The 18,761-nt window shown below is 40.9% G+C and overlaps 2 protein-coding genes across 3 annotated transcripts in view; one reads left to right on the top strand and one right to left on the bottom strand.

Annotated features, from left to right (window-relative positions):
- celf4 (CUGBP, Elav-like family member 4) overlaps positions 1 to 7,055 on the top strand; it is a 40,849-nt gene extending 33,794 nt beyond the window's left edge. The window contains exons 12-13 of the mRNA XM_061290653.1: positions 672 to 866; positions 1,983 to 7,055. Of these exons, the coding sequence (XP_061146637.1) occupies positions 672 to 799 (128 nt within the window). The 3' untranslated portion in view covers positions 800 to 866; positions 1,983 to 7,055. The remainder of the gene's footprint in view (positions 1 to 671; positions 867 to 1,982) is intronic.
- A 681-nt stretch (positions 7,056 to 7,736) lies between these two features.
- kiaa1328 (KIAA1328 ortholog) lies at positions 7,737 to 18,746 on the bottom strand. 2 transcript variants are annotated; one of them, XM_061290648.1, is made up of 11 exons: positions 18,637 to 18,746; positions 17,485 to 17,708; positions 17,316 to 17,416; positions 17,058 to 17,173; positions 13,711 to 13,835; positions 12,629 to 12,966; positions 12,315 to 12,545; positions 11,833 to 11,928; positions 11,634 to 11,713; positions 11,057 to 11,165; positions 7,737 to 8,098 (listed from the first exon to the last, which is right to left on the bottom strand). In XM_061290648.1, exons 1-11 carry the CDS (start codon positions 18,689 to 18,691, stop codon positions 7,879 to 7,881), a joined length of 1,695 nt encoding a protein of 564 aa, XP_061146632.1. In that variant the 5' UTR covers positions 18,692 to 18,746; the 3' UTR covers positions 7,737 to 7,878. The 2 variants fall into 2 exon arrangements, with proteins under 2 accessions (XP_061146632.1, XP_061146633.1); XM_061290649.1 differs by having other exon boundaries at positions 12,315 to 12,530.
- Positions 18,747 to 18,761: the final 15 nt, after the last annotated feature.

Genomic DNA, 18,761 nt, shown 5'->3' with positions numbered 1-18,761 from the left:
AGGAGATTTATGTAGAGTTGTGCAAATGAGAGATCCTGCATGTGAAATAATTCAATTCTGGCTTACTTTGTGATGCAGCTTGACCGCTGTCTTGGCTGTGCAAGCACAAGTCCAAATTTAAAATAAGATCTTATGATTATGAATTAATATTGGACAATAATTGAATATTTCAAAGAGATTTGTGAAGAGAACCCTTGAAGGAACACATCGATGCCTAGTACGCATTGGGTACACGTGTACACTCTAATGACATCCTCTCATTAAGAGTATACGTGTGTACCTAATGAGGTGTCCAGTCTGTACTTCACTTGATTTTGAGATCTTACAGCCAGCAATTAGATTGAAATCCAGCACAACTGTGTCGATTATTTTGGTTTTACTTTCAACCCCATCATTTCATATTGTGATTTTGCTTGCATGCTACTCTCTTAATATTGTGATCCTGTTGTCGTCGTTGTTTTTTTCGTTGTTGCCGTTGCTGTTGTTCTAATACTATTGTCATATATTTTATTCCTGGTAGCATTATAGGAAACGTGTTGATTTGTAACACGCAGCGATGACTCCCTACAGCTACGATTCAATTCAAATGCTTCATCGATGAATGTCATACATTGATATCATCTTTGAAACTAACCTGTGCTGCTCTCTTTTTTTTTCCCCCCTTTCCCTAGGCTTTGTAAGCTTCGATAACCCGGGCAGCGCCCAAGCTGCCATCCAGTCAATGAACGGCTTCCAGATCGGCATGAAAAGACTCAAGGTGCAGCTGAAGAGGCCGAAGGACGCAAACCGCCCTTACTAGCCCCGGCCCCAGCAAGCCGCTGCCATCCACGGTGGCCGGGGTAGCTGTCGCACACAGTGGAAGACAGGTCAGACCTGGAGCTCACCATTTGCGGTCCCGCTAGTCCTGATGGGTGATTAACCGAACCGCTTACGTGCTCAAGCGAACGTGCATTGCAAGCCCGTTTATGAAAGTGCCTGATGTGGTTTCACTAACCTTTTAGAAATGTCATAAAACATTTGCAGAGGCCTAATAAAAAGCGGATCATCCGCAAATTGCTTGTAAAGAACAACCACGTAGCCTCACCGAGAGTTCAAGCAGCCGTTTTTAAATGTTAATTTCTCTATTGTCATTTGGACTGATGACTACGGAAGCGACAGTAGTCCCCCGGTAAGCTCCATCTGCTGGAAAACAAATGGACAAAAGTATTGAGACACATTGCCTGTATGGTGCCTTGGCGAGATGACCCAATACTTTTGTCTGCATGGGTTAAAATGCTTAATCATCATACAGCTGCTGTGTCTCTATGACATTGTCATTCTTGTGAAAGCAAACTGTACTTGATGACATTTGGTGCAGCAACTTTTCAAAGAGCGCCCCGGTAACAGCTTCGGCATGTTGTAGAGAGAAGGAATTGCCTCCAAAGGAAAAGGCATTTATTACTTGGAAGGCGGGTAATTGTGCCGTTCCTCTTTGTCTCCTCCCTTCATCTGCATGATGGAGAGTTCAGACTGTGTCGTTCATTCACCGCTGATGACTTAATTCAAGGGCAACTTATCACGCACTCACAAACTAACTGATCCATATAAAGACCGTGTCCCCAAGGCGAAGCACTGCAGGAGAAATGGGGCAAACTCATGAATGTGTCACCATTCTTTCCCTTACAAAAAAATATTCCTCATACATGTTGACATCTCAACACATCATGCGTCTGTCATTGTGAGTTTCACTTTGTCCAAATAGTTTTTGTTTGAGACCTCAAAACAGACGTGAATAGGAAATCGGAATCATGAATCGGGACATGATGAAATCAGATGCTTGTCAGTGTGTTCCTTTTATTTTGAAAATGATCAATACTCATAGACATAATTTTAAGAAAATATTACAAGGACATCTTTTAGCATAAATGACTCACAAGTCAGCACCAAATTACTGTGACGCAAATTGCATTGACGTAAATTGTTCTGTCTGTTTTGTTTTCCAGGTTTTGTAGAGCTGAATTATATGTTGATTATTTGCTACCCGCTGTAGAATGCAAACTCAACATCTGGAACACTGAGGCTGCTTCAGAAGGAAAGGACATCAAGAAAGCAAGAAGGCCTTGTCAGAGTCATGGAAAATTCCTTTTGGATGTACGAAAAACTTGAAAACTCAGTGAGAATTTGTACCACCTCGGTTTGCCCCTGGACCTTTTCTTCTTCACATCCAGTATATACACACAAACACGCACACAGACACACACACATCCTTCCACTCGGAACCCTGCTTGAATGACAGCTACCTTTTTTTGGACCACGCAAACTTTTACTTGAACAATGACGGGGAAAAAAAGTCACAAACTCTTTGAATGACCAACCCCGATGAACTCTTAAAGGGAACAACGGCTGTCAAAAAGTCCAACAAGAACAATGTAAACTTTTTAAAAACTGAATTGCTGAAGGAGATATTTTTCTTTGGTCTGGTTTGCGTTTTGGGCCGGTTGACTTGACACACAGAGGAACAAATTCCAGAAGAGAGAATATGATATTATCAGGACAAAGAATTGGCTCGGGTTTGGGATGACTGTCTTTAGCTTCGGAGTGCCTGTCCGTTTCCAGGGGATACCATTGCCAAGGAGAACCATAGCAACGGTCTCCAGGGAGTCTTACCTGTCATTCCTTAGTTGTTTTAGGGACCAAATGACCAAACATTTTTATTGCTGAGGACTTGTAGTTCTAATATACTTGGACCACTCCAACTCTTTCAGCCAATCTCAACTGGCTCAAGAGTTGTACTAAAAAGAAGTGTACATTTCCAATATATATATATACATACAACACATGTGTGTGTGTGTGTGTGTATATATATATATATACATATATATTGCCAATATGCTTTTGGAATACAGGCAAAACTATTTCAGATGACCAAATGGGGTCTCTCCCTTTGTTAGTTTACAATCACCCCAATTTTTTGTTATTTGTTTGTTCTCCTCATTTTGTCTTGAGAGGGACAGAGAGTGCATGGAAGGGGCTGCTCCGCATCACAGCCTTATCTTTTTTAACTTAACATCCTAACCTCATAGATAGAATAACATCAGAAACCTTTGATCTATATCAACTTGTTTATATTTGCGGTACATATATACATACGTATAGCGAGCGTTAAAAAAAAAAATGTATTCATATATACAGCATATATGGATAAACAAGATATTAATCACAAGCAAATACATATGTACTTATATGCACATATTTGATATATGTGTGTGTGTATATAGAACAGCTACTGACTATGTTGAGCTGTTGTTTTTATTTATTTGGGGGTAGGGGGGAGTATTTTTGCTGGAGTTTGACACATTGCTCTGCTTGGGATGAATCGCAAATCTGGCAGCTCCCCAAAACTGCAGGCATTCCTTTTTCTGATTACCTACTGTATATGCTGACACACAGTATATGGCACTGCTAAAGGGATACGTGTGTGTGTGGGAATGCACATGATACTGTAAATATTGTCTGAAAATGCAAAAAGCCACATCTCGGTAGCAGGCTTCAAGAAAAAAAAAAAATCAGGCTCAAGTATTTTAGAGGAAAAGGACAATTATCTTCGAGTCTATTCCAAACATATCTGTTATGCTTTGCACGCGCAAGCGCACACACATACACACACAAACGTCTCTTTGAAACTTGAACCAAAATGAAAACGTCTCGCGACTCTAGCTCTCTCTTGCATTCGGTAAAAAAATGCATGTAGCGTACGGGCTGTCACTATGTCTGGGTGTGCCTTGCCACCTGCAGAATCTGCCATCAAACACTGTGCTCTCGCCAAAATTAAAGAATAGAAACCACACATACTTTTTCAAGCAGCCAGCGCACTATTATGATGTCAAAACGCCGCCATATCTCTCAGCTGTGTAGTGAGGTTCAATGCATGTCCACTATCGCTCCATCCATGTCTTTGAGCTTTTCAATTATGTCTATATTCTACTCACATGATGCTTTTGATCAAAGTGGGCATTATTCAAACATGCGAGCACAGCTACTAACTAGCAAAGCTGCAAGTGAGGCACCTGTGACGAAGTCAAAGTTAGGCTTAATGTGAGTTTGTAGGCTTAGGCAATAAATGGCTTGATCAGCGACAATTCTTGGCATGAAGCATATCCTTCCAGAGCAGGGGTCTCCAATATTCCCGCGCTATTGCTAGAGCTGGCAAAAAGGTCAAAGAATATTTGAATATATCTACTCTGCCATGGTTTAGGATAAACTATTGCCTGTCATTGAAATCATTGGGTGGAGAATAGTGATGACAATTCTGAGGGCCCATGATCATTTTCAATTTGGATCATTGGGGCTCAAAATCTATTGGTTGCTGTAAAAGTAATTTTAAAATAAATGGGGATACTCGAGGCATCGGTATCAGTGCAGTTTTCAGCCTCATGTGGCTGTTTTACGGTTAGGAATTGGAAATTAGAAGAATAAAATATTGTCAATAATTTCATGCAATTTGAAGGAAGAATGCTATATTGGGATATGTAGGTCTTTATAATTATCCGTCATTGTTTTTAGAGGGGAATTGTAAGTACCAAAAGTTCTTGCGGTATCAGTACTTGGTATCGGTGTTGAATATCGGACCGCTATCAGTCTAAAAAAAAGTGGTAAAAACAAATTATAGTCTTTGAGACAACTTCTGCATATTCCTTCTTCAAACCATTTCTGACCAAATTATTATTATTTTGTGCTAAAAAGCCCTTAGTTTTATTTGAAGCTATCATATTAAACCAAAGTGGTTTCTGGCTGTTTTTATTTTACTTGGGAAGCTGCTCACATAAACATGAGAAAGGACCGAGACCCCTGCTCTGAGAAAATGCTACCTTATCTAAATCTGAACCTTGTCTAAATCCTTAATACTATAAAATATCAAATGGAAAGCGTAGCAATAAGTGTGGCGGGGATAAAATGTTTATCCATCATAGTGACTGTACCATTAAGGTCGGCTTCGTATTACTTTGGAATACAATTGAAGGTAACAGTAAAATATAGAATACGTACAAAAGGTCACCAGAGTTATTGGCCATGCAGCTGCTGGAGATTACGCACTGAATATTTATACATGTGAATTTTTATAAGGCTATGAGGCACTGGGAGGCAATGCTTCCTGTTAGCTGGTGTTACTAGTTTGCCCATAAATGGATCATTATTCCACATTACAACAAGCTCAATTGACTGAACAATTGACTTTTTACCTGCCAAAACCAATGAGGCTAAATTATTTCGTTCGACTTCCGAGGACGCCCTGGTTGCGCTGATAATACTATCCCGAGCATGGCAAGGACCAACGTGACCAAGTAAAACTGGCATCTTAAACCCAATCAACTGAATGTGTGGTGAGTCCGCTTTGACTGCAATGCAAAAACAAAAAGCGTCTTGACGTGGAGTTCTCTGAGCCACATGTGGTAGAATGCCAAGCACATCATCTTTATTTGCCCACAACTGTAAGCTACACGTTTACAAAAGGAAAAATGTCTAACGGTTTAAAACAACACCGGACAGAGCAGAAGTCTGAATATAAATATATATATATAGATATGTAAACATAAACCAATGAATATACTGTAAATTGTTTCTTTTTTTGCTCTGTTCTCCTCTGTACATAGGTTTGCATATTTTATAGGACTTTTACTTCTATCTACAAGGACTGGATAAAGTACTTTAAATACTCCAAAAAAATATATATGAATGAAAACATGGTAATGCTCATTAAAACCAGGTACAAAAAAAAAAAAAAAAAAAATTGCTAGGATACAGTGCGAAATGTAGGACCTGACCAAGGCATTTATCCAGAAAACAGTCAGGGACAGCATTGACCTCAGTTAGAGCTTAGACACACGTTGACCTATTTTATAACAGAAATACTTTCATAGGTTCTATTCATTTCTGTATTTATTTACAAGTCATGTCTGAGATGATATGCATGCTTTCATGGCATTATTTTTCTATGAGTTGGTACGTGACCAAATAGTTTTTTATATGACATGCATGGGCCACACTACTCTTGTGGTCCACAAATGATCATTGTTCCTGTCGTCAGGACCGCGCCTTCAGCACTTCTTAGAAAGATGGAGATAACAGCTCCTATTGACCAAGTGATGTCAAAGACAGATTTGAATATTTGTGTTGTATTTATTTATTTATTTTTATTTATTTTTATTTATTTATTTATTTATTTATTTATTTATGCCGTTTGACTCAAGATCTGAGCTCTATTTTTGCCACCGAGGGGTCTTGCTTAAAAGTGCCACTTTGTATTGCCATCACATTACCTCTTCATATGTTGCAAGTCTAAAAAAAACATTGATTATTCAATTCCCTGTTTCCCATAAACATCGGAAAGCAGTCAGCTACCGTGTTTCGAAGCCTTATGTACATTTCTGTTTATAACTTACGGAAGATAGCTTCGTTGGTTTAAAGGGGAATTATGACGATTTTGCCGACTTATACTTATGCAGTATATTGTAAATAATAGTAATGTGCATATCAAACCTGGTTTCGATCTTATCAGAGTAAAAAATATAGAATCGGAAATGAGTATAATAGGTTCCTTTTGAAAAATGCAAATTAAATGAGGTCTTCTAATGGTTTTTTTTTATTTTTTATTTCTTTTTTATGTAATGTAATCTCTAGTTTAGTGCTCCCTCGTTAACTAACTGTACAATCAGACGTTTGCCTTGAGATCAAATTGAGCTTCTGCAATGTAAAAAGCAAAATTCTTTAGAAACAAAGAAAAATCTGTGATATAAAATACCACTTTGGTCATTAAAAAAAAATAATAACTTCACTTCCTTCCTGCCATTTTCTGCATCTTGTGTCGCATTGTTTGGCAGAGCTCTGATCTTGTTCAACTGTGTTTTACCAAGAGCAAAAGTCAATGAAATCTGCACTATCTCATCCCAACAAAATTGATTTACTGTCATTTTTATGTGCTGTGATAATTTTTTCCCTAAACTCTACAGTGACCGGAGAGGCATCATGTGGTTTAAAACCTACTATGGAGATGTATTTCCCAATTTCAGCACATATGGAGAGGGAGGGGGGGGGGGGGGGGGTGAATGTTGCATAATTCAGCTTTGCAAGGTTCCTGAAGCTTCTGATAGGCCAATGCGCTTTAGGCTCTTGCCCCTGACTCTCAAGAAAGACTGCACCAATTTCTTGTTCCCTTGACTCCTTTTTTTGTAATTTTAAAATGAATGATGCGTCTCAGCTTAGGCCAATAATAAAGCACAGTCTAGAATAAAGTGTCCTGTGTGGCGTAATTTTTGGGCAAAACTATACCATGCTGGATAACCGTTGTCTGAAAGACCTGCTGAGTGTAATTTACAAGTATTCCAGTTTGCTTAAGGAGACTATTTAAGAGCCTCAGACAACAGTGATGCCTTGAGATATGAGTATCAGTTGCTCCATGACTCAACTCAAAATACTGGCAATCTTAAATCATCTTCTTTGTGGAGATGAGAGGAAATTTGAAAAAACGTAATCCATTTCAGCTTCTGCCCAAACGAAATTTAAAAACTTAAGCGAAAACCCAATCTTAACGCTGTTGCATGTGACTTGGCCACCTATAATACTTGCAATGTGTGCTAGCATGAGACAAAGGGGTGTGCTTGTTTTAAATTGGGTCACTGACATTTCCTCGTAATGTTACTTGGCAGCCAATGGCTCCATATTGCCACAGAGGCAAGACGGCAAAGAAAAAAGTACATTACTAATATACCCACGAATGATTTATTTGGACTTAAAATATGACATGACGTGAGTTCACTCAAAAACATACTGAATGAATTGAAAATAAAACTGAAATTAAAAGAACTAAGTGGAACTTGAAAAAAAAAAAATCGCTTCCTCTTGTCAGCAAATGAAAAAAATATCCTCCAATATTTGGCTTTCTTCCAAGTCCTGCAGGCAATTCAGACGATGAGGCACCGCAGGAGTACGCAGACCTCTGCAGATTGGTTTGGGCGCAGTAAGAGCTGGTCCACATTGGGATGACCAAGATGATGCTTTGCATTGCTCATGTGCCGCAATGGGACTAAAGTTATCTATTAACTCAACCACAGAGAAGTCAAACCTGGGGGTGGAAAAAAAAGAATGTTGCTGTTATTCGATTCAACGTACAGTACATTTTTGTCTGCAGGGGGCATTTCCTGGCTGCGGCATCCTTGTCCTAACAACAGGAAACGCACACACAATGCCAGACTGCGAAACTCAAATTTAAAAAGGTGAGCAAGCTGAGGGTACCAGCACCAGAAATGCCAAATAGCCAGTTTGGATGTAGAAATTGTGTGCTATTATAATATAATATTGCCAACTACCTTCTGCGTGTTAACACCATTAATATAAAAGCAAATGACTACATTGCTGAATTATGGACTGATTCCTAACAAGCGGCTTTAACAAGCCAAAACCACCGGTGCGCTCCAACAGAAGTACACCGTTTCTTGTCGGCATGAGAGGGACGGAAAATCGGAGAACCTGGCGCCTTGATGCCTGGAATAGAAATGAGGGAATGTGCAGTGAAATAAATAAAGCAAAACAAAGAAGATTAGGCTAATAGAGATTCAATCCCTCAGTCTGTCTGGCTTGATAAATTATTCAACGTATACACAGTGGAAGGACAACCATTCCAAATACAAAACATGAATTCTTTAAAGCATGCTCCAGTGAAGTTGCTAACATAATTCTCTGCTCGTTTAAAGTCGCATCCATTTGCATCACATGCAGAGCTGCGCGCAGCTCCCTGAGGTGAGCACCGCGTTTGGCATAGACTTGTTGGGGCCGTCCCCAAACGCCGCGCTGTGGATCATTTAGTTCAGGGCCACAGAGAAAGGAGGAAAAACTTTTGTTAAATTGCCATTTCATTTGCATTTATCCCGAGACAAAATTACCATGTCGTTCCCGCACTTCACTTGTCTGGGTTTTTTTTTCATGCACCAGTAGCATAGAAAGTAACCGAAAATAAAATGGCCGCTATACGATTGTCACTTAAGGTCAGAAGGTCATTATAGCCTTTTATATTACTGCTCCGACTCACTTGCGACGGCTACTTTCTGACTTTGTGAGGAAGTACGCAAAAAAACTTAAAAGTTTTTCTTGGAAAATGAACTCGAGTGTGAACATGTTTGAGTGACAGTAGAGAAAGCTTATCAGGGTCAAGTTAGCTGAGGGAAGATAAGTGTAAAAACTGATTTTCTTAAAAAAAAAAAAAATGAGTGACATAACCTGAAGTAAGTTAATGTATTTTCCTCATTTGGGTTCCTGCCTGTCAACAGGCACAGGAGAAAATGAGCAAAAGTGAGCGTGACTGGCCAAGAGAGAGAAATTGAGAGATGGAAAGCAAATGCAGCTTTGTGGATACAGAGCGGGAACATGGGGGAGGGACTTTGGCTAGATTCCGTCTCGCGAAATGTGAGAATTTGCATTTTTATTTGTTGATTTATTTAACGGACAGAGCTCTCAAACAGCCATCCATCAACAAACGACATGCTGGTAATGAATAATGCATTGCTTAACAGCGGGCACAATCTATAACAAGGCGTGGGGGGGGGGGGTACAGTTTGGTCAGTGTTACAGGAGCGAGGGTGGGGCAGAGCGGGTGGCATAAGGCAGAAAAGAATGCCAGTAGAGATTCGGAAGGCTTTAACTTTGTGACTTTATACTCTGAGGTGCAGTCAGATATTAATAGATTCGTAGCTCAAGGGACTTTCATAAAATCTGTCACTGTTGCCTGCATTTTTTTTTTTCAGCATGAGCAAGAGCAGATGTTCTTTCAGTCAGAGTAGTTTTAGTATTTTGAATACCGCGTCATCATTTTTTATAATGATTATCGTTACTTTTAGGCTAATGTGCTAGCAACTCGTGTCTATGGCGTGCCACAGATTTGAAGTCTAATAAAACAGTTTTCTTCTTTGCGGCCCTCTATACAGTGCTCCTCCCATTTGGTTTGAAATATGTCCACGATCCTTTGCATGCCTCCTCGCTTCTAACGCTCGCTGCACTCTTTCATTAAAGATGGTCGTCTCACCCCGATGCCCTTATTCATTTGCAGTCCAAACAGTAAGAGAGAAGAAAAAAAATCGTGGCCAAAGCATAGATTCTGCATGTCAATTTCCCAACCAATCAATAGCGTGCGTGTAATGGCAGGCGAGATGGAGATGAGATGGAACTGTCTCATTACTAACTGGCACAGAATTCAAGCAAGGATTAATAAGGTCGCTTCACGTTAACCCGAGCTTTGTTTGGTAATTTGCACATTAAGATGGAACGGTTTTAGATCAGATGGCCCAAAGGGGCACGTCGTTGTTGCTAGGTAAAGTAGAAATGAATTGTTGAAAATCACCAAGCTGCATCATTCCATCCACATATTAACTTGCTCCTTTCACAGAACGCTCTCACAATAACCGAGGCCATGCTGCAACTTTCAATAACATGATGGCAATGATCAAACCGTTTGGCCAGAGGAGCACATGCCATGGCTGCTGAGCTTCGAGTATCAATGAATGTCATCAGCGGGGTGCACGAGAAGAACGGGAAAGTATCGAAAAGGCCGAGATGTCCTTGGAACTGTATGAAAAATTTCAGTGAGTAGTATTCAGTACAATACCCTTGTTTATCTTGAAGAACATCTTACACAGCAGCTAGGGTACCTTATTTTCCTTTTGTGCAATGCTCAAGCGCTCACCCCCCCACCCCTTCAAACTTGCTTTTAACATTGCTGCCTCTTGCTTTCTCTGTCTCATTACTGTTGCAGAGAAAGGAGGGAGGGCAGTGTGTGCATCCAGAAGTCTGTTCAATTACACCTGCTGCAAGGTCCCTGCCAGGTAGACTAATGGAACGCAGCATGACTCCTGACAGACTGGCCGCGGCGCTAGCTAGCCCACTAAAAGCTTCATTTAGCATCTCGCAGCCGAAAAGTTAGCTGAACTAAGTGTCATGATTTACCCCGGATAATAGAAACTCTGCAGAACCCCGTTTAGAATGTGATAACGTGGCTTTTCTGGATTACATTATCGCCCAGTAGAAAGGTTACCGATTTTCAGATGTCTTTTGAATCTGGGGTTCCACGATGAGCTCGGCTGGGCTTGCGGGGAACCCAACAGGGGACGTGGCAGTGTCCTTTGTTGACTGCGCTGTAGCATCTGTCAAGAAATGTACACGCTAAAATTCAGATATGTCTTAAACCTTGTGTTCCAGTAGTTTTTTGTTTTTTTTTAAATCACAATTGGCAAACATGTTTTCATTAACAAAAGAGCAAATAAGAGTGCTGAAAGCTCTTTGCGATGACATGGAGGTACTCACTCTTTTCCTGACAGGCTTTGACACAAAATGGCTGGCTGCTTGTCAAACTAGCACTATATGAATGACTATTTGGCAGCGGTGCCTCCTATTTGTTGATCTGATTGGCCCTTAAAAATGTAACAGCCGGAACATTTGTTCAGTCGCCTTCCAAGTTTTACTTGTGCTAATACTCTCCCGAAGCATGTTTATTAGCGCTACCTCAAATGAATTGGTGAAAGAAACGAATGTGGCATGTCAGGTTTGTGACAAGTATCAATACAGCGTTTTGATTAACTGGAGGAGGGGGGGGGGGGGGGGTAACAACTTACCACAAAAATGAACATTTTTTTCCCGAGAAGCAGTTTGTGAAGAGTTGTGATGCAAGCTTTGCTGCGCTGGATGGTTCTCACTGTCACAGACAGGCAACAGACACAGTATCAGCAGCCATTTTCATAAGCAGGCCTCAACAATTTGATTCTGTGAATGACTTTGATGGTCATATGGAGCTTTTACAACAACTTGCTTTACCTGGAGGGCAAATCTTGGCCACGAAGGGTGTCTGGCTGTGATGTTCCATTGTTAGTGACAGAGCTGCTGAGTTTGGATTGACATGCTTCTTGAAGCCTAATATGAACGCAAGAAGGAACTGAAATTAGGAACTGATGTTCTGCCACAGAGCATAATACTGTTGTTCAATATTATCTTATACAATATACTTTTTTCAGATTGATACCAGTATGAAGATGATTCACCCATTAAAATCCGTCCACTATCAGACTGATACTGATACCTAGTGCCGGTATCCTTTAAGCATATTGTGATTAAAAATCCCTTCTTCAATTTCTTTAATCCTACTTATCCTCATTTTGATTGCAGGAATGTTCATTAATTTACCCAAGAAGCAGTTTTGGAATGTGTGAGTATTAAATGAAAATATTATATGGACATTTTGTAACTTACTGCTAGACTATGAAAAGGAACTTTTTCCCTTTTAGGTTTTTGGACCCTACCTTTTCCAGTCGAGACGTGACTGGCACAGCTGCTGGTTCTGTCTGCTGAGCCGCTCCTCCTGATCAGCCAGACGTGCCTGCAGCTTCTCTCGCTCCAACTCCAGCTGCATCTTCTGCAGCAGCAGCTGGTGCCTCTTCTCCTCCCAGTCCCCACAACTATGTAAAGGGTTGGTCAAAGCTTCCTTCTCAGTAGCTGAGTCATTCTCTGCATGTGGCCTGTATGGAAAACTACTAGTTTGATAACAGACATTTTATACTTTAAACGACATCTAAATTTTAGAAGGAGTGAACAAACAGTTTCAGAACAACCGTACCTTTGGCCTAAGGTGCTCTCACAGCTTTTCTCAAGGGAATGTCCGTTTCTATGTTGCTGGATGCCATAGCCATTGTCTCGATAGTGCTGCAAACCAAATTCTCCTCTCTGAATCTGATGCTCACTGATTTGTGCACCAGCATCTGGACAGTTATTACTAAAATAGGAAGCGGGTGTCGGAATAGTGACAGGTTGCAAGGCTCCTCTCCTTCCGCCACTTCTCTTGTGGACTTGAGCTTGATGTGTTTGACTAGCAGCAAGACTGAGGTATGAGCCATCAAACATTAAGCCATTAGCCTGACTAGTAGTTTCGTTAAAGGCTTCTTCGCTGCTCGTCACCTGGACACACAAGAAAACCAATGAATGTCTTTTGACCAGCAAAATAGGCTTCCAAAAAATTAATGCGGTGTTTCAGCCAAGATAGGCAAGACTGTTTTATAACCCATGGAGCATAATTTAGAGCTGGCCAAAAGTGAAATTTGTCAGTGTTGAATTATGAACCATTCACTCAATTTGTGCAGATGTGCGGGTAGAAATATTCCCCACATGCGTAATTGGAGTGCGTTTTCTTCCAGTGCGTATAATTGCAACGACGTGCAGTGTCCTATTACGCTTCCCGTATCCTGTTCAGACCTGACAGAGGCGGCAAGATTAAGAGGCCAATTTTCAACTGAGCATTACTGGCAGGTAAACCAAGGTCAGGCACATTATGAGATAAACATAAGGAGGAAAAGCTCGTCTTATAGTTGACTAGGGAAGGGAGAGAGTGACTCATTTGCTAAGGGTCAGGGAGCAGGCAAACAGCCATTATTCAGAGCCACAGTGGGACAATGAGGTTTGGCCGTGTCATCTATTCCATCTCCAGATGCTTAGGCTGAAGAGTGTCTTCCCTTCTCAAGTGTGACCTTGAGAGAGTTTTATTGTGGTGTAATCATATCGAAGCAAGTGACTTCGGGGTGGGGGTGGGGGGATGCTACAGTCAATTGATGGACATTATTTTGGCGCTTAAATATAAATGAGCTGTTGCATGACGTCTCGATGAACCCTTTAGCAGCACACTGAGTATGCTGGACAGGATCGTACCTTATAGTGAGCTTGTGCCTGGCTAAGCTCAGCGATGGACTGGTTGAGCTTTACTTGTTGCTGAGTCAGGTATTGTTGGTAGAGCCCAAGCAGCTCCTGACACTCCCTGTACTGCTGCTGAAGGCCTGGCGCGCCGGTGGTTAAGGGATAGACATCACTGAGGGATGAGACTTGTGGGTCAAAAACTAACATGGGTTTTTAGATTCCTGAAGGAAAAATAAGAATGCTCTCATGAAAGGTCTTTTGAACTGGCGTGCCAACGTTGCTTTTAAAAATGCCTCGTTTAAAAGGTCACTGTATGCAGATCAGTCGTTTTAATAGGGAAACGATTCTCTTGGGGGGGATTAAGACAGACGGTGGCTAGATTTACTAGACAACCCATATGAAACCATTATTTGCGCAGTTACATGCTTGACCAGGAAAGTACAGAGAAAAGGAAAAAAAAAAAAAAGGGGCTAGAAAAATCAGACTTTGTGTCAGAGCACAGAATTTTCACCATCTGGTTCGATCCATGCTGCGCTGAGCTGAGCTGGGCAGGGGCTCTCTGCCAGACAGAGAGTTGGCAGATACAAGGAAACTAATCTGGAGCGGAACTACTGCTGCGCCCCAGGAGCCCACTAATGACAGTAGCACCATCGCACCACAGCAGCACATACAAAGATAATGACTAGGAGATACACAGACAAACTCATACATATTCAATAATCAACCTGCGTCTTACTCTGACTTTCTAGGACACACACACACTGAGGCACAAGAGCACAATTTCCCCCCATACAAACGCTACAATAAAAGCAAGTCGTGCACACACACACACACTCCCACCCAAGCTGACCATAAAGTGTGTTTCCTCCAGGCCATATATTTTTATGATGGTGGCCCTGCTACCCCAGCTGATGAGTTTCTCAGCATCCGTTTAAAAAAAAAAAAAAAGCCCAGATATTAAGAGGAAATCAAAGTTCAAAGTGGAGTCGTATTGAAAAAATAGTTGGCAGAGTACTCCATAAGGAAACACTTTGGTTGTTAGAGGACTTCAATCAGGTTGGGGAAATGAAACGGGAGGGGAAGGAAAGAGAAGGGGAAACAACTTTGAATTGAGGAGCAGACGCAAGACAAATGCAATGAAGCAGCTTCCATAAACTGGGAGAAAAGTGAGGAAAGGAAACACATTGATTGAATGCTCCATCTAACTATGGAGCCCCCCCTCCCCTCCAGCACTGATAATGTCTATGGAAGTCTTGCACGATGAAAGGACATCACAAGGACATCACATCATGTAAACCGTTGCTAGGAGGTCTATTTATGCAGCATGAATAAGGAAGTGTGTTGGAAGGGGGGGGGGGAGATACTGAATATGCGTACACAGCCACCACGCGCGCACCGAGATTGCAAAATGCATGGGTGTTTAAATGCCAAAACATTTGAATGAAATATAATTATATTACAAAAAGCACAATGAAGAATGTCTCGCTGTGCACCAGGATCCTGTCGGTAAAGCATGCTAATATGCTGACGGGGACAAGCGGTCGGTCCCTGGACAACAAGCACTATGGGCAATCTGATCCAAGGAGAGCAATACTAACAAGATTCCACTTCTGTGCCAGATGCTACAAAAACAGACTTTGTCCACATCCTTGGACAACGGCCAAGGGCCAAGTACAGTACTCGGCAAGCCCGGTTGTTTACATCATAGTTGCAAATTGCCGACAATGACTTACTCCTCCCCCCTTTGCTCCCAAAATACTCCAAATCAAGGGCTTGGGTTGAAGAGGCCTGTCAAAATGATTCACTTTCCTGTCAGGCTGAGGCTTGAATGAAATTATGAAATCCACCTCAAGGAGGAACAAATTTGCACACTGGGGGGGTGGGGTGTTCTAAAGCCTACTTTAGCACACCGAATCAAACAGATTGAGCCTGAAGAGGACAGAAAGGGGCGGAGATTGATAGCTGGAAAGGAAGCAATGATGGTGAATTAATTGAAGCTGACAACTTGCGTAACCTTGTAAATACAATTGAACCTAAAGAAAATGGGCGCAGCAAAGTCACACAGACAAAAAAAAATAAATAAGCAAAACGATTCATAAAGAAAGCCAATAAAAGCAATCTAGAAAAGATTTGAAAGTATGTCAAATTCAGTCAGAATATTTTGCAGTCACATCTGGTAGTCGATTGGAAGAGAGGTAAAATGCTTCCCAACCCTCCACAGCCTCTGGCTTTTCTCTAGTTGTGTCTCCTGCTGTGTTTTGTCGAGCGCTATCGCCACGGTGACCTCGGCACATAACAGCGTACTTACTTTTAATGTACGCAAGCGTCGCTTCTTTCCGAGACGAATTCATTTCAATTCGAAATGTCAGCTGAACACCCAAATATCAAGGTTACTTTTTCCTCTCTCATCCTTGGTGGCTTAGAGCTAAACTATAGCCCAACATTTCTTACACCCCGTCAACCCTGAACCTTGGTTAGATAAGATAAGCTAAGGCGTAATGGAATTAGATTTGACAAGACTCTCATTCGGTGTGTTTGCCTTTGGTGTCTCCTTAACCTTTCTGTGAAGTGGCAAAACCTTATCCCCGAGAAGTGCGTTCATGACTCTTGCTCACACTTTAAAAGACTACGTTATCCCCCCCCGAGGTGCCGGGAACCTAACATTTTTCTCTCGCAAATACCTTTTAATGGAGTTTAGAACTTTGGTGTAAATGCCAAGTCTGCAAGCCCGAGCAAGCTTAATTGAGCTGCGCTGTCCTAATTTAGCACACTTCCATTTCCAATCATACGATTTAGCAGCAGAGTCAATTACTCTTGATATTTTGCAGCAACTGATTATTGTGCGTTAACCTGTGTGGAATTTTAAGGAAGATGGCGGGGAGCATAAAATATAATAACATTGTTAGCCTCAAATTAGTAAATAAATAATATTCTGGCTTTCACTGTGTGGAGAGGAACTGACATCCAATGCGCAAAGTAAAGGTTACAAAAACATATTGAAAAGAGACACAATAGTCTTCTTAGTAAATACCAAACTTAATAGATGCTTTCGAGTTTGGGCCATTGTTTCAACCGTGAAATTGATTTTGTGCACAAAGGCAAATAAGCTGCAAGCACTTACAAAAGACAACTGTGGCAGACGTCAAAAAATTGAAATGAATCTCCCCATTTGTCTGCCTCTAGTAGAAATTCAAGAGTTGCATCGGCTGCACAATGGCTTTGCTAAGACAACAGTGCCCCCTGTGGACGTTGTTCTGTATAGTCAGGCGCAGCACAGAAAAATACTTGCACACAAAATGTAGATAATGTTGCAGCCACAGACTACTGCACTGGTATTTTGTCAATAATATCTAAAAGGATACTTTCTCTTTCATGTGCTATAACCAGATTCTGTTGCTCGAGTTGTTGGATCTTGCTTTCAAAATTATCATGTTCATCTTTCAGGCGCTTCACAGATTCTTCCTTCTCCTCACTCACTCTAGGGAGGGGGGGGAAAAAGACAATACATTATATATTAAAATCAAATGAGAGGCAAAAGTGAGCCAGCTAAGCAAGAAAGCAAAAGCCATGAGGGATTTTATTTCAATTGCTTCTTCTGAGGGATTTGATCAGAAAACTACCTGGCTAGTTCTTCAATCAGATTTGCAATGCGACGTTTGTCTTCGGGACAGAGGTCTTTCAGACTGACTTGGCTCTGTGCACTGATGCTTTCAAATATCACCTAGGGAACAAGGTTTTAGTTTTACATCCAGTTAATTTGCAAATATGACAAAATGATGAAAACCTTACTGGTGATGTGCTGTCAGTGGTTGGAGAAGCACTGGCAAAGGTTGAGACATTTTCCTTAACGTCAGAACTGTATTGATCATTTTGTACATAGCTCTGTTTTTTGCCACCCCTCTTTAATGGTATGTCAATCTTGCAGTCAGAGGAGCGCCTGGATTGCATCTTGGTATTTTTTTTACTTGAAGTCCTTGTGCCGCCTGGCCGACAAGAGATCACTTCATCTTCTCCTGCGATTGGAGAAAGAAAACATGGTGAGTTTGACAATGTCTGAGAAAGTGTACGTATATTATTTTGGCTCACCAGAAACAAATACCAGAGATTGTACCTCATCTGCCACTATGTCAACAGAGACAGTGGAATTACTTTTTACAAGAACAGTAGTTTCACACAATAGAATAATAAAAAAAAAAACTAAACGTTCAAAAGCTATTTCTTTCTCTGGATTATAAAATCTCTAAAAGTAACAAAGTAAGGTTCTAATTTAATCTATTAGGGTTAGAATTTGGCTTGTGACTACTACAACTAAATGAAGCTGATCATCTGTGCTATTTAAAGTGCCTAAATAACTGAGCTCTCCTAGCAGCACTCGGTGGATTTTTGAGAGCAAGTTGTGTCAAGCAGATCAACAACCGTTTATCTGGGCTTGTTAGTGACGTTAACATAATTGGCATCTTCATTCAGTTAGCCACTTGTAAAGTTTACATTTATTGGGCAAATTTGTTCATTAACTTATGTTAAAATAACAATGCATTTATTCAGGTTTTATGTTGTATTTAAGTTTATATTGCAGCTGCAAAGTAGTGCAGTAAAAATACGAATATTTTTCCTAATATGATGAGTAATTGTATTTAACAATCGTGAATACAATATTGATCAAGGAAATCCTGATTGAAATTTTGACCATAATCGTGCAGCCCTACCCGTGACCAAGATGTGACCGCGCGACTGCTAAGTTTCTCTTGAGCAAGGCACTTGAACCAAGCAAAAACCTTACTCCGATACTGTAGCTCGAGTTGTTTACTTGCTTTTTTGTTTTGATACTTGACTACTTGTGGTTTTGTAAAAGATCGTGCATATAATCTTGGCAGAATGAAAAGTAATAAAACCATACGGAGTGGAAAGTAAATAAACAAATGAATACATGAATAAGCATACCACTTTTGACCCAAAATATTCCGGATTTTGAATTTCTTTTGTCAACTGCCGCCATGTTGAAACAACCGCCGCAAGTGACAAGGAACCAAACCTTGCTAAGAAAATGTAGCTCCGCCTCTTAGCCA

This window comes from Syngnathus typhle, linkage group LG11, assembly GCF_033458585.1.
Source record: "Syngnathus typhle isolate RoL2023-S1 ecotype Sweden linkage group LG11, RoL_Styp_1.0, whole genome shotgun sequence".
Lineage (NCBI taxonomy): Eukaryota > Metazoa > Chordata > Actinopteri > Syngnathiformes > Syngnathidae > Syngnathus > Syngnathus typhle.
Note: the sequence above shows the minus strand (reverse complement) of the source record. Positions and strands in the feature narration are given on the sequence as shown.

What these genes read in the sequence shown, in the direction of transcription:
- kiaa1328 (XM_061290648.1), bottom strand. Translation starts at nt 18,691, where the DNA reads ATGGCGGCAGTTGACAAAAGAAATTCAAAATCCGGAATATTTTGGGTC. An exon ending in CCACTGACAGCACATCACCA is followed by an intron (nt 17,417 to 17,484) that starts GTAAGGTTTTCA and finishes CTTGTTCCCTAG; the next exon opens with GTGATATTTGAAAGCATCAG. An exon ending in GAGAGCACCTTAGGCCAAAG is followed by an intron (nt 12,546 to 12,628) that starts GTACGGTTGTTC and finishes TTATCAAACTAG; the next exon opens with TAGTTTTCCATACAGGCCAC.